The sequence below is a fragment of the Typopeltis vanoorti genome, chromosome 7 (genome assembly GCF_054136105.1).
Source record: "Typopeltis vanoorti isolate ZY-2024b chromosome 7, IOZ_Tvanoo_1.0, whole genome shotgun sequence".
Classification (NCBI taxonomy): domain Eukaryota; kingdom Metazoa; phylum Arthropoda; class Arachnida; order Uropygi; family Thelyphonidae; genus Typopeltis; species Typopeltis vanoorti.
Genome location: NC_143555.1, coordinates 49,088,014 through 49,104,475, shown reverse-complemented (window position 1 = coordinate 49,104,475; position 16,462 = coordinate 49,088,014). Strand labels below are relative to the sequence as shown.

The 16,462-nt window shown below is 34.4% G+C and overlaps 1 protein-coding gene across 1 annotated transcript in view; it reads right to left on the bottom strand.

Annotated features, from left to right (window-relative positions):
• The window catches only part of Tbp (TATA binding protein), a 121,805-nt gene that overhangs the window by 36,319 nt on the left and 69,024 nt on the right, over nt 1–16,462 (bottom strand). The window contains exon 5 of the mRNA XM_090395854.1: nt 13,533–13,636. Within this exon, the coding sequence (XP_090251980.1) occupies nt 13,533–13,636 (104 nt within the window). The remainder of the gene's footprint in view (nt 1–13,532; nt 13,637–16,462) is intronic.

Genomic DNA, 16,462 nt, shown 5'->3' with positions numbered 1-16,462 from the left:
TGATATAATGCCCCATTGACACCATATAACTGCAGCGTATTGAATAGCTTCTCTCTTGGCACCTTGTCATATGCCTTTTCCAAATCGACAAAACTTAAATACAGATCTTTGTTATATTCCAAGGCTTTCTCGACTATTTGTCGTAAAGTGAAGATCTGATCCTGACAGCCTCTATTTGGCCTGATTCCAGCTTGTTCTTCACCAAGCTTTTCTTCCACAATTCTTCTCAACCGTTTCTCAAGTATAATTGCATAGATCTTGCCAGGAACACTCAGTAGGGAAATACCTCTGTAATTCTCACATTCAGTTTTATTTCCCTTTTTATATATGGGTACTATGAGAGCTCTACTCCAATCATCGGGAATTCGTCCCTCTGTCCAGGCTTTCTAAAACTATGCAGTGCAGCCACTGTAAGACTTTTATACCACCATACTTCAGCATTTCTGGTCGAATATCATCTACTCCTGCTGCCTTTCCACATTTCAAGCCTTTGATGTCTTTTTCTACTTCAAGTATGGATATGTATTCCTGACTGCATGCCTGGTCAGTGTTTTTTATCACTGTGCCGTCATCACTGCTTCTTTCATTTAGCAGTTTTTCAAAGTAATTACTCCATACTTCAAGGATATCTTTTTCCCCTGTTTTCATGTCACCTTTATCATCTCTAACTCCTTTTACAGCACTCTTTCCTCCATTCCTAAGCTTCTTCAACAACCTCCAGAATATTTTGCCACCGTCTTGATATTTATTTTCTATATTCTTGCCAAAGTCCTCCCATTACTTCTGTTTAGCTAGTTTTACACACTATTTAGCTTTCTTACATTTGTCTCTGTATTCTGTAAGAGTAAAAGCTGACTTATTTGCCAGGAACCTTTGATATGCTTTCTTCTTTTCCTTCACTGCCTCTTTAACTTCCTGTGTCCACCAGGGAGTTCTGATTCTTTTTATCCTTGCACACAACCTCACCACATGCCTCTCTGGCAGAATCAATCAATATTTTCTTCAGAGTTTGTGACTGAATCTCCAAGGCTTGATTCTTGTTCTCAAACTCTTTCATTTTCTTTTCAATAATCTTTCTGTATTTTAGTCTACAGTTCACATCTGAGAGCTGCTCAACTTTTATTCGCTTTAAAACTTTCTTACATGTTATTCTTGTCAATATGAAATTCAATTTTATCCTGCTCAAGACTAAATAGTGATCACTTCCAATTTCAAATCCTTTGTACACTCTGGTGTCCTGCACCAGGGAGAAAACGTCACTATCAACAATAACAGAGTCAATGAGAGTTTTCTTATTCGTAGCCTCCGCTCTCCATGTGAATTTGTGCACAATTTTATGTTGGAACATGGTGTTAGTAATAACCAGTCCATGTCCTGAGCAGAAATCAAACAGATATTTGCCATTATTATTAGCTTTGCTCTTTTCACCAAATTTTCCCAAAATATTTTTGTATGTCTCACAATCATTTCCTACTCTGCTATTTAGATCCCCAACTAGGACCACTTTTCCTTTTTCATTGTGTCAGTTGCTTTTTCTAAAGCGTCAAAAAATTCCTCCACTTCTACCTTGGTAGAACCTTCTGTGGGACCATAGGCACAAATAAGTCTCATTGTCCAGTTCCCCATTCTCATATTTGCCCACATTACTCTACTTGAGACTGACTGCCATTCAAGAAGATTAGCCTCGTATTTTGTGTTGAATACAATGGCTACTCCTTCTTTTCCTTGATTGTCATTGCCTGAATATAACATTTTGTATTTATTGCTCAGAAAGATCTCACCAGTTTTGGACATTTTTTTGTTTCAGTCACCCTTATTATATCGATCTGGTACTTATCTAATTCCTCAGCTAGCTCCATTTCTTTGCCATTCAGGCTTCTTGCGTTGATAGTACCGATCTTTAACTCTGGTGATGTTGAGTTGCGGTTTGTTTTCAGATTTATTCCAGTAGCTGCCTTTTCGCTGTTCGCCCTGGTTCCCTGGCGAAAACAACGGAGGCCTTGTTTAACCGGCGACGTCCCAGACGGCACGAAATTTTGTCATGTTGTACCATCATTTTTTATTTTGGTTTAACCGATAAGAATACAATTTGATCGGCTAAATCCCTAATTGCCAGCCCATCCTCGTTCGTTCAGTATCAAAGTAGATACCCAACAGGGTGCACCACGAGAAGGTGAGGATTGGACATTAGGTCAGAAGCGTTGGTCGGTTCTCCGCATTCCTTTAAAGGCTATGTGGAGGTCTCCTCTCAGTTATACAGCTTTGACCCTTAAGCACCCCATTGAATTTCATATTGAAAAGAATAACATGTAAGAAAGTTTTAAAACGAATAAAAGTTGAGTAGCTCTCAGATGTGAACTGGACTAAAATACACAAACATTATTCAAGAAAAAAAATGAATGAGTTTGAGAACAGGAATCACACCTTGAAGATTCAGTGGCAAGCCCTGAAGAAAACAATGATTGATCCAGCCAGAGAGGCATGTGGTAGTGTTGTCTGTAAGGATAGAAAAATCAGAGCTCCATGGTTGACACAGGAAGTTAAAGAGGCAGTGAAAGAAAAGAAGAAAGCATATCAAAAGTTCCTGGCAAATAAGTCAGCTTGTGCTCTTAGAGAATATACAGACAAATGCAAGAATGCTAAACACTGTGTAAAACTAGCTAAACAAAAGTCATGGGAGGACTTTGGCAAGAATATAGAAAATAAATATCAAGAAGGTGGCAAAATATTCTGGAGGTTTTGAAGAAGCTTAGGAATGGAGGAAAGAGTACTGTAAAAGAAGTTAGAGATGATCAAGGTGACATGAAAATGGAAGAAAAAGATATCCTTCAAGTAAGGAGTAATTACCTTGAAAAACTGCTAAATGACACAAGCAGTGATGATAGCACAGTGGTAAAAAACACTGACCAGGCATGCAGTCAGGAATACATATCCATACTTGAAATAGAAAAAGCCATCAAAGGCTTAAAATGTGGAAAGGCAGCAGGAGTAGATGATATTCAACCGGAAATGCTGAAGTAAGGTGTTATAAAAGTCTTACAGTGGCTGCACTGCATAGTTCAGAAAGCCTGGACAGAGGGACAAATTCCCGATGATTGGAGTAGAGCTCTCACAGTACCCATATATAAAAAGGGAAATAAAATTGAATGCGAGAATTACAGTGGTATTTCCCTACTAAGTGTTCCTGGCAAGATCTATGCAAGTATACTTGAGAAACGATTGAGAAGAATTGTGGAAGAAAAGCTGGGTGAAGAACAAGCTGGATTCAGGCCAAATAGAGACTGTCAGGATCAGATCTTAACTTTACAACAAATAGTCAAGAAAGCATGGGAATATAACAAAGATCTGCATTTAAGTTTTGTCGATTTGGAAAAGCATATGACAAGGTGCCAAGAGAGAAGCTATTCAATAACCTACAATTATATGGTGTCAATGGGGCATTATATCAAGCAATGCTTTATTTGAGTTGTACGTCAGCAGTTAGAATTGAAGGAAGTACAGGAAGATGGTTTAATGTTAAATCTGGTGTGAGACAAGGATGTACATTATCCCTTCTGTTATTATCTATTGGATCACATTATGAAGGAAAGTGGTATTAAACATGATATCAAAATTGTAGATGTTAATGTCAGCTCTTTGCTTTATGCTGATGATGTTATACTTCTAAATAAATCCGCTACAAGTCTGCAAGATTCTCTGACTAAATTGAATAACTGTTGTAATAGATATGGTATGAAGGTCAGCAATAAAAAGACAAAGACGATGAAAATAGGTAGAATCATTGAAAATGTCAACTGTGTTGTGAATGGAGAACCTGTGGAACAAGTAAAACAATTGAGTTACTTAGGCACGATTTTTAGTGAAAATGGTAAATTCAATATAGAAACAGACAACAGAATCAGCAAAGCTGGTATGGTGGGAAGTCAACCGAATAAATTCATATGGAATAAGAGAAATTAGTCGGAACACTAAATTAGCTGTATACAAGACAGTGTTCAAACCAGTTTTAACTTATGGATCTGAGAGCTGGGTCAGAAGTAAAACACTTGACCAAAGACTAGAGACCGCAGATATGAGAGTCCTGAGAAAGATTAGAGGCGTGAACAGATGGCATGAATGGCAATATCATAGTAAAAACGAGGATATCAGGAAAGAACTTGACATTGTCAGCACCCAGGAATGGGTTAGCAGAGCTAATCTCAGGTGGTATGGTCACTTAAACAGAATGGGTGAAGAAAGATTAGCAAAACAAGTGTTCTCTGCCAGGTTGGCAGGAAAACGATCCAGAGGAAGACCAAGATATAGGTGGATTGATACGGTACAAAGTGCATTAGACGATAGAAATATAAGATCTGATAATGTTGGACTCTTGACAAGTAACAGACTGATTTGGAGGAAAATTGTATATAGGAAGTTAGTAATGATGTAATTTTTTTCATGTAGTACTATCATATCCTGTACACCCCTTGAGGGTACATGGCAGGAATTTGATGATGATTTACAATGAAATATACTTTATTTATTTATTATTTGATAAAGGGGTACTTGGTAATAATGAAAATTTAAGAAGGGGTACACGGATATCTGAAGTTTGAGAAACACTGACTTACACCATAAGTCAGATAAGTTTGATAATGGTATAAATCATACCATCACCAAATCCAATACAGTATTCTTAAAACACTAACATAAAGGGTCAGGCCTATTTGTTCCGATGACAAATAGCTTTCTACAGGAACTCACTTATCTATGCTATGCTTTTTTTTAATCAATGGCTATAAGCCTGTAAAACAAAATATACACAATGAAACCAGTCACACATTTCCTATATCTGGGAGGATTGGTGGGTGGGTGGGTGGGTGTGTAAATACATACCTGATGCCATTCTATCAGATGCACCATTTAGCATTAGCACATCTCTGTGTTCCTACAAAGTGTTAAGGAAAAATGACGAATAAGAGAGGAGATAATATGCATCGTTGTCTTACTCCTGATTTTACATCAAAACCATTTTCCTGCATATCCTTCAGAGATAGATTTCCTTCAATTCTAACAGTTGACTTACAACTTAAATATAGACTATGTATTACTCTGTACAATGTTGCATTTACTCCATGAAAATGTAGTATTTTGAAAAGCTAAGTACCTTGTCGAAAGTCTTTTCCAGACCTACAAAACTGAAGTACAGATCCTTGTCATATTTCCACGAGATGCTGACAACCTGTATTTGGTCTGAACCCAGCTTGTTCTTCTACAAGTTTCTTGTCCACAATTTTTTACAACCTTTTTTTCGAGTGTGCTTGCATACATCTTACCTTGAACACTTAGTAGTAAAATTCCTCTAATTCTCACATTTAGCTTTATTCATCATCATCATCAAATTCCTGCCATGTACCCTCAAGGGGTGTACAGGATATGATAATACTACATGAAAAACTATTAGGGGACCCTGTAACCCTTAGAGAGCACGTCCCCTGGGTGGCGGATAGGGGAACCCACCATGTGTGTGTGTGTACATGCGTGTGTGTGCATGTGTATATATATATATGGTGGGGTGGTCCGAATATACTGAATAAGGACTCGTGGACCAACAGGGCCATAAGGGGCAATCGTCTTGATTGTAAGGGAAGTGGCACTCCCATGGACCCCTAGCTGGATCTATCCTCTCCTTCTACTTTGAGGAAGACCCACTTACTTTAATCTTTCCTATAAGGCCTTATCAGCCAACTCTTCTTACTTTATGACCCTTGTGCTATTAGAGTACTAGAGGGCCATGGGGTCTTTTCATTTCTGGCCTTACCACTATGTTCTCTCTATAAACCTTACTATATTTCTTCTATAATCTACCCTTTCCCCTTCAATATACCCTATTCCTCCTATGGGTTTAAATTCAGAAGAAGGCGAGTTCAGAAGCCTTAAGGTAGCAGCCCTACCACTGAACTATTCCATCGTCAGGCTAGTCCCCTGACATGGAGAACATAACCATACTTGTAAGCTGACAGAAAAAGATAATCGGATTGAATCTATGGGAAACGACCCTGGAATGGAAAAGGGAAAACGAAAATGGAAACGACAAAATATAATACACATAGCAAACTGGAATGTAAGAGGAATAGCACATAAAGAAATAGAATTAGACCAGTTATTAAATGAAAGAAATTTTAAAATAGCAGTAATCACTGAAACAAAAAAGAAATTAAAAAGAACTATGAGAACTGAAAATTTTAATGTGATATACAGTGGAGTCGACAGAGACCAAAGAGCACAAGCAGGAGTCATGATTTGGATTCATAACTCCCTTTCAAAACAGTTAAAACATTATAAATTATGGAATGAAAGAATAATAGAGGCTAGAATAAAAATAGATAGAGGCTATTTAACAATAATTGGTTTATATGCCCCAAAAGAAGGAAGAGAACAGGATAATATTGATTTTTATAATCAGCTACAAAACATATATAATAAAATAAATAAAAATGATAAAGTAATTTTAGCAGGAGACTTAAATGCAAGAATTGGAAACAAGAAAATTAATAATAATATAGGAATACATGGAGAACACACTCTATACAGAAATGGTAAAAAATTGATTGACTTTGTAGTTTATAATAACCTAAAAATAATGAATTCCTTCTATAAACATAAAGACATACATAAATATACTTGGGCAGCAAGAGGATGGAAATCAATATTAGATTACTTCATATTAAATGAAAAGACATCAAAATTTTCACTAGATGTTAGAGTTCACAGAGGATATGAAATAAGCAGCGACCACTTCCTTATTAAAATAAAATTAAGATTACCACCTAAATGGCTACAAGTAACAAAAACAGAAAGAAAAATTGAAACATTTGTTTATAAAACTAGACTATTGAATGACACAAATGTACAATGGCTATATGAACAAAGAATTAACCAGTATCTAGATAAAATAAAACAAAATGAAGAAATAGAAATAGAATGGCTTAATATAAAAATGATACTAAATGCAGCAGCAAATGAAAAACCAAAAAATTCAATAAAAGAAAAAAACTGAAGATCTGGGGTGATACAATCAAAGAAATAATCAAAAAGAAAAAAGAAGCCTATCACAAATGGTTAAACAGTAAAAGATTAGAAGATGAAATATAATATAAAAGAATAAGAGCCATAGCTAAAAGAGAAGTCAGAAAAAGACATAGAGAATCATGGAATAAATTTGTTTCTAATTTAGAACATGATTTATATAAAATAAGACCCAATGTATATAAGATTTTGAAACACCTAAATGCAGATACCAAAGAAAAACATAAAATTAAACACTGAACTGAAATTAGAAGAATTTCTAAATTACTACACAGAACTGTGGACAGACAAATATTTTAAAAAAGACAACTGGCAAACAATTAACAAAAATGAAAAGGAAATAACTGAAGAAGAATTAGAAATCAGCCTGAAAGAAACAAGAAACGGAAAATCACCTGGAGAAGATAAGCTAGGTTCAGAACTATATAAATACGCAGGAACAAGATTCAAAGAAGACTCTTATTATTTTTAAATAAAATTTACTCAACTGGTATCCCCCCAATAGAATGGAAAAAAGCAATTGTGATTCCTATCTTTAAGAAAGGTAATAGAGATGACCATAAAAACTATAGAGGTATCAGTATACTAAATTCATGTTACAAAATATACAGCAGAATCTTAAATAACAAACTAATGAAATATTCCGAAAACTTTATTCTAGAGGTACAAAATGGATTTAGAAAAGGACGATCATGTATAGACCAAACCTTCTGCCTAAAATTAATAATAGAGAAAAGAAGAGAATATAATTTAGAAACACATATTGCATTTATTGACTTTGAAAAAGCATTTGACAAAGTTAAAAGAAACATTTTATTTAACATATTAAAAGAAAGACAAATACCAAATAATATCCTAAAAGCTGTCACAAGTATATATTAAAATAATCAAATACAAATAAGATTAAATCATGAGCTAACATATACAAGAGAGATAAACCAAGGGGTCCGACAGGGATGTCCCCTCTCAGCAACTCTTTTTAATATCTACTTAAATGAAATAATAATAAAATGGAGTAAAAATTTACATCAAGGAATTAAACTTTCACCTACAGTTAACTTAAACACTCTCCTCTTTGCAGACTACCAAATAATAATTACAAATTCTGAAGATAACTTACAGAAAGCTATTTTAAATCTAAATGAGATATCCAAAGATTATGGTATGATAATATCAACGGAAAAACCAAAAACTATGGCCTTTAAAGGAAAAGATCCAGCAAGAACTAAAATAGTATTAGATAACAAGATCTTAGAACAGGTGAATTCATTTAACTACCTAGGATGTATGATCACTTATGAAAATGAAAAGGATATAAACATAAAAACTGCAAAATATTTAAAAATAACAGGAATAATTAACTCTATATTTAAACCAAACGTAGTTCAAAAACAAACCAGGCTAAAAGTATACAATACATTAGCCCTACCGGTCTTAATGTATGGAAGCGAAATCTGGACAATAAAACAAAAAGACAAACAAAGATTAACAACAGCAGAAATGAAGTTTATGAGAAAAACTGCAAAGTATACCCTATTTGATCACAAAAGAAACGAAGATATTATGAAAGAATTAAACCAAGAACCAGTAATTGAAAAAATTAAAAAATATAAACATAGATGGATGGAACACGTTCAAAGAATGAAAACAGAAAGATTACCAAAACATGCCTTAAAGTACAAGCCATTAGGAAAAAGAAAACCAGGACGTCCTCTTAAACGATTCAACGATGACTTCTAAGGCCGGAACAGGCCATACTAGGCCTCAATCCTTGATACGTATGATGATGATGACATGAAAAAAAATTACATCATTACTCACTTCCTATCTACAATTTTCTTCCAAATCAGTCTGTTACTTGTCAAGACTCCAACATTATCAGATCTTATATTTCTATCGTCTAAGGCACTTTGTACCGTATCAATCCACCTATATCTTGGTCTTATTCTGGGTCGTTTTGCTGCAAACCTGGCAGAAAACACTTGTTTTGCTAATCTTTCTTCGCCCATTCTGTTTAAGTGACCATACCACCTGAGATTAGCTCTGCTAACGCATTCCTGGATGTTGATAATGTCAAGTTTTTTCTTAATATCCTCGTTTTTATTATGATATTGCCATTGATGCCATCTGTTCACACCTATAATCTTTCTCAGGACTCTCATATCTGCAGTCTCTAGTCTTTGGTCAAGTGTTTTACTTCTGACCCAGCTCTCAGATCCATAAGTTAAAACTGGTAATTTAGTGTTCCGACTAATTTCTCTCTTATTCCATATGAATTTATTCAATCGACTTCCCACCATACCAGCTTTGCTGATTCTGTTGTCTATTTCTATATTTAATTTACCATCTTCACTAAAAATCGTACCTAAGTAGCTGAAATGTTTAAGTTGTTCCACAGGTTCTGCATTCACAACACAGTTGACATTTTCAATGATTCTGCCTATTTTCATTGTCTTTGTCTTTTTATTGCTGACCTTCATACCATACCTGTTACAGCAGTTATTCAATTTAGTCAGAGAATCTTGCAGACTTGTAGCAGATTTATTTAGAAGTATAACATCATCCGCATAAAGCAAAGAGCTGACATTAACATCTCCAATTTTGATATCAGGTTTAATACCACTTTCCTTCATAATGTGATCCAATAGATAATGAATAACAGAGGGGATAATGTATATCCTTGTCTCACACCAGATTTAACATTAAACCACCTTCCTTTACTTCCTTCAATTCTAACTGCTGACTTACAATTCAAATAAAGACTAAGTAATGCTTGATATAATGCCCCATTGACACCATATAACTCTAGCGTATTGAATAGCTTCTCTCTTGGCACCTTGTCATATGCCTTTTCCAAATTGACAAAACTTAAATGCAGATCTTTGTTATATTCCCATGCTTTCTTGACAATTTGTCATAAAGTGAAGATCTGATCCTGACAGCCTGTATTTGGCCTGAATCCAGCTTGTTCTTCACCAAGCTTTTCTTCCACAATTCTTCTCAACCGTTTCTGAAGTATACTTGCATAGATCTTGCCAGGAACACTCAGTAGGGAAATACCTCTGTAATTCTCACATTCAGTTTTATTTCCCTTTTTATATATGGGTACTACGAGAGCTCTACTCCAATCATCAGGCATTCGTCCCTCTGTCCAGGCTTTCTGAACTATGCAGTGCAGCCACTGTAAGATTCTTATACCACCATACTTCAGCATTTCTGGTCTAATATCATCTATTCCTGCTGCCTTTCCACATTTCAAGCCTTTGATGGCTCTTTCTACTTCAAGTATGGATAGGTATTCCAGGCTGCATGCCTGGTCAGTGTTTTTTACCACTGTGCTATCATCACTGCTTGTTTCATTTAACAGCCTTTCAAAGTAATTACTCCATACTTCAAGGATATCTTTTTCTACTGTTTTCATTTCACCTTTATCGTCACTAACTCCTTTTACAGCACTCTTTCCTCCATTCCAAAGCTTCTTCAATAACCTACAGAATATCTTACCACCTTCTTGATATTTATTTTCTATATTCTTGCCAAAGTCCTCCCATGACTTTTGTTTAGCTAGTTTTACACAGTGTTTAGCATTCTTGCATTTGTCTCTGTATTCTCTAACAGCACAATCTGACTTATTTGACAGGAACTTTTGATATGCTTTCTTCTTTTCCTTCACTGCCTCTTTAACTTCCTGTGTCCACAAGGGAGTTCTGATTTTTTTATCCTTGCTGACAACCTCACCACATGCCTCTCTGGCAGAATCAATCAATGTTTTCTTCAGAGTTTGCCCACTGAATCTCCAAGGTTTGATTCCTGTTCTCAAACTCTTTCATTTTTTCTTCAATAATCTTTGTATATTTTAGTCTACAGTTCACATCTGAGAGCTGCTCAACTTTTATTCGCTTTAAAACTTTCTTACATGTTATTCTTTTCAATATGAAATTCAATTTTATCCTGCTCAAGACTAAATAGTGATCACTCCCAATTTCAAATCCTCTGTACACTCTGGTGTCCTGCACCAGGGAGAAAACATCACTATAACAATAACATAGTCAATGAGACTTTTCTTATTCCTTGATTCTTCTCTCCATGTGAATTTGTGCACATTTTTATGTTGGAACATGGTGTTAGTAATAACCAGTCCATGTCCTGAGCAGAAATCCAACAGATATTTGCCATTATTATTAGCTTTGCTCTTTTCTCCAAATTTTCCCAAAATATTTTTGTATGTCTCACAATCATTTCCTACTCTGCTATTTAGATCCCCGACAAGGACCAACTTTTCCTTTTTCATTGTGTCAGTTGCTTTTTCTAAAGCCTCAAAAAATTCCTCCACTTCTACCTTAATAGAACCTTCTGTGGGACCATAGGCACAAATAAGTCTCATTGTCCAGTTCTCCATTTTCATATTTGCCCACATTACTCTACTTGAGACTGACTGCCATTCAAGAAGATTAGCCTCGTATTTTGTGTTGAATACTATGGCTACTCCTTCCTTGATTGTCATTGCCATTAGCTTTATTCTTAAGATGGAAACTATGAGAGCTCTACTCCAACCATCTGGAATTCAACTTTCTGACCAGGCCTTATGAATTATGCAGTGTGGCAACTGCAAAACTATCTCCCTATTTAAGCATTTCTGATCAAATATCATGTACTGCTGCTTCTGCTGCCTTTTCATATTTCAAGTTTTGATGACTTTTTCTCCCTCAAGTATCGATATGTACTCCTCTTTGCATTCCTCTTAAAAACTACTACTACTAACTAGTATTTTCTATTACTGTTCTGTCACTGCTTGTTTCGTTTAACAGTCTTTCATTCCTTTATGCTACTCCTTCCTCCATTTCTAAACTTTTTCAATAGCCTCTAGAATATTTTGCCACCTTTCTAATATTTATTTTCTATATTCTTACCAAAATCACCATATGACTTTTGTTTAGCTATTTTTATACATAGTTTAGCTCTCTTGCATTTTTCTCATATTCTTGTAGGGGATCTGCTGACTTATTTGCTAGAAACTTTCAGTATGATTTCTTCTTGTTCAGGACTGCTTCTTTAACATCTTGTGTCCAGCATGGTGTTATTTTTCTATCCTCACAAACAACTTCACAACTTTTTATAATTATAGAAGATTAATCATTCATACACTGTCACATTATTCTTAATTGTTTCCCAAATTAATATCATTGAAATAACTATCAGTCTACAAGACTATCTTATTTCCTACTGCAAAATTCTATAGGCTGAATTCTTTATAAGGGGTCTTCTCAAAATGTACATTTATTTATCTTCCATAAGGCTATGCAATAATTCTTCATCTGACACATATTTCTGCTTCCACACAGTGTGACACTGAGTATGACTACTGTATTACCTCAGATTACAAGGTAAAATCACAAACTCTTATTTATCATGGGGAAAAAAATCTGTGCTATTTCACAATTAACTGTTTAACACATTCTATATTTCTGTGTATAATTCATTTATCTCTTATGTCCTTGAGATCGAAGAAAACTTTATCTTGGCATGTTTTTGAATACCGAAATAGTATGTGTATGGAGTTTCTCCTTTCTGGTTGTCCATTAATTACACTATTAATCTATTAGCCATAGTATTTACCTTTGCTCAGAAATTCATTTTTGGAATGCCTGTTACTATTCCAGTCATAAAGTGATATGAACTTCAGAATCAAATCCTCTCATCGCCATTCTTAACTTTCTCCCCTGTCCATCTGTAACTTGGAAACCAACACTCTCTGAATAGAACTCCCCCCCTCCCCACACACACACACTACGAATCTCTTCACTGTGCACGTCCAGTTGTTCGACCATACGGCAAGTAAGAGATCAATAGTGATGACATTTTTGTTTCGCTACTGTATTAATGTATGATCTACAAATTCCAATCTGTTCAATTAAACTGAATTAAATTCCATTGAGATTATAACCAACATCAAGACTCTGGTAAATATGATTCAATTCAAAAATACTTAATTTTTTGGAGGGGACTCTCACCAGTTTGAAATCCAATGAAATATTAAAAGCTTAAATTATCACATTGATTTTTAACCCAGTCTGGATATTCTAGTTTAAAAGAAAAGAGATATCGAAGAATAACAATGAACTAAATTTTATTGTAAGAAGTTTAATGATCTTCACTGGAAAAAAAAAGTTGACATTCCATGCAGGTTTTCCAGGTGAGTAATGTATGGATATATACATGGCAGCATTCCCTTCCTTAACTTTCTCATAATTATAAAATATTCAAGCCATCCTCAAGCTTACAGCAAATATGCTATTTAAATATAGCATTTCATATTGTTGCAATGATGAAATGAATCCATTCTAAAATTTTCAAATAAATTTTAACTTTTAATAGTGATCTGAAAATGGAAATCTGCATACAAGTATTACCTCAATATCAACTGAATTAAGTGATTAAAAAAAAGAATAAATTAAATAAATTACCTTGAAAACTGACTATGAGTGAGAACAAGCCCTTCTAATCGGATAGGAAATTTAACATCACAGCTGCCAACCATGTTCTGAATCTTAAAATCTAAAAATTTTGCCTGGAGAAAACATAGATTTAAAAAAAAAAATTAACAAATCAATTATATAAAAATAATCTGAAAACATATAAGAACACAACCAATTACCAAGAAGAACTGATATGATATATTTAATATCCAATACAACAAATGTTCAATAATGTGCACTGAAAACTAATATACCTAGTGTTCACTGACACTCTAATATACCTAGTGTTCACTGACACTCTAATATAGTTTTGCAGTATGAACAACACCAAAAGTGGAAAAAAATACATTGATTTTAAAAATAGTTTCTCAGTCCTAGAATGGCTTCTATGTAATATCAATGTTTTCCTCCATCTAATCCTAGGTGAAGGAGTATCCGAGCATGGTCTGCCAATCCCAACTTGTCATGCAGATGATCACAAATGTAATTTTTGTGTTCAAGGAAGATGTTAACTGATCTACCAGTTGGTATGATATACCAAAGTATGATAAACTGCAGGCACGAGGCGCTTCATACCCAAGAGGATGAAGTTGATCTTTAGAATGGATGAAGGGAGCTAGATGAATGAAAAGTTTGAAAATAGGCAAAGAGATCATATCTGCAAAGAACTTTGGCTGGTAGATTAGACTGATAATTAAGTTCTACCTTGAAGAACATAAAAATTATATTCACAATCATCTATACTGGAAGTCAGGATTGGCGGACCATGCGCTGGACCATGGCATACTCCTTCACATATGTTGGATTCTGAATGAAGAGAAATTTAAATAATTAATATTCCTTTCAGAATCCAACATCCACCATTCCAAAGGCTATACTTGTAAATATTATTTGATGAAAATCTCTTGTTATAAATTTTATTCATGTAATTGCCTTGAGTTTATTTATTAAGTTTTATTAATTAATTTAAAATATGTGTTAACAATAATGGAACCTTGTATTGAGATATTATTCTATTTATTCTGATTATTCCTAATTTAATATTATGAGGAATTGTATATATAAATCAGGACGGACCATTCAGGGATAGGAGAGCATTTTAGTATAGCACAGGCAGACGAGGAAAATATGTAGTAGCAGAAAGAATTGCTGTAACTAGAACCTTAGTGCTGTAATTAAGCTATTAAATTACCAGGAAAGTATTAGGCAACTGAGAATGATTTTAGAAGTTAAAGAATTACTGCGTGTTCCATTAGTTTCATGAAACTTTAACAGAGTGCTGAATTAATCAAATAGTGTTAAGGAATGAGCATTTTCTTTTATCCAAATACGTCCATACATGTAAAGTGCAACCATTTAAAGTTCAGTTATCATTGAGAAGATTTATTCTAATTAGTGCTGCCATAGTGTGCGAAATAAATACCAATCGACCAACCTTTGCCAGCAAAGGTTGGTCGATTGGTAGAGCCTCTGCTACTAATGGCTCAGTTAAGTAAGTTTGAGCACGGTTAGTAGTTGAAAGGGGGCCAATCGTTCGATGCTGTTGGCACACTCTCCCTCGATGAGTCTTTGGACTCCCTGGAGGTGTCAAATAATAATAATAATAATAATAATAATAAATACAGTTATTAAGTGTGCCCATAGTGAAATTGATGAGCAAAGGATTTACTCGGTAAGAACTGTCCATTTATATGTTACTTCAGTGCAGAAATATGTGTGATTCCTCCTGTTATTCCCCACATTAACTATAAAATTTTTTGCTGAAATCAGCCGGAGTAAGAAGTATGAAAGTGAATACTTGTGAAGCAGTTGTTGCTACCATTAATGTATTGAGACTTTGCTGACTGTGTGATAATAGTAAAAATTGTTATTAAGAGATTTTGTGATATTGAACTCTATTAGAAGTTAATTTAATGTTTTGAAAGCTGTAATTGATAGCAGAGTGATCATAGATTGTATCTATAAGATGTTGTGACCTGTACGCTAAGATATTTATATTATTTTCTTGTCAGAGTTGAGCTTAAGTGCATATTATATGACCCTGAATTAAATGTTTTGTTTTATTCAATTTTAAATTTGTGTTTGCCTGAATCTTGTTTATTGCACCGTTCATAAAATTATCGGACCTAGCGGGAGCCTTAAAATTATGAGATAAACTCGGCCTGTATAAAAAATAAAGTTACTATAAAAAAATTAGTTATTGGTTGGTTCCACTATATTCCAATCTAGATATAGAGTGTCGCAGTCTAAAAATATAAATTTCTCTATATTAAAACTAGTAATCAACCAGCAACTAATTACTTGTTTAAAAACTAAGTTAAAACAAGATGGCGGATCGAATACAAGGAAGTAGGACGATCCAACACATAGGATTAGATGGAGGGAAAACATCAATACTGCACTGAAGTTGTTATAGGTCAGAAATTATTTTTAAAATCACCATCAGCTATGAAGCACTCTCTCCCAACCTCAACAAGTATGGTTGCATTAATTTTCTGAAGATCTGAGAAACATTCATTTTGAGATTTACCTGATGGTAGATCTCAAAATGAATGTTTTGAAAGGCTAAGGTGCCATTTTGAGATCTACCATCAGGTAGATCTCAAAATGGCACCTTAGCCTTTCCATATATATTCACAGTCACTGTATGGCAGATGTAATTAACACCAATAACTGTATGAGTATGAATATCACTGATATATTTTCAAAGGTATATATAATCTCTGATTTACTTATATTTAAGAGTTATACAGGATACCACTATAATACAGCATAATTAAGTTAATGAAACATTACTTGTTTCCCATCAACAATTTTTCTGTAATTTGTCAAGTCTTCATTCAATATTGTCATATTTTGCATTTCAGTCTTCTAAAGTACTAACTGCATCAATTTACCTAGATCTTTGTTTTCAAGTC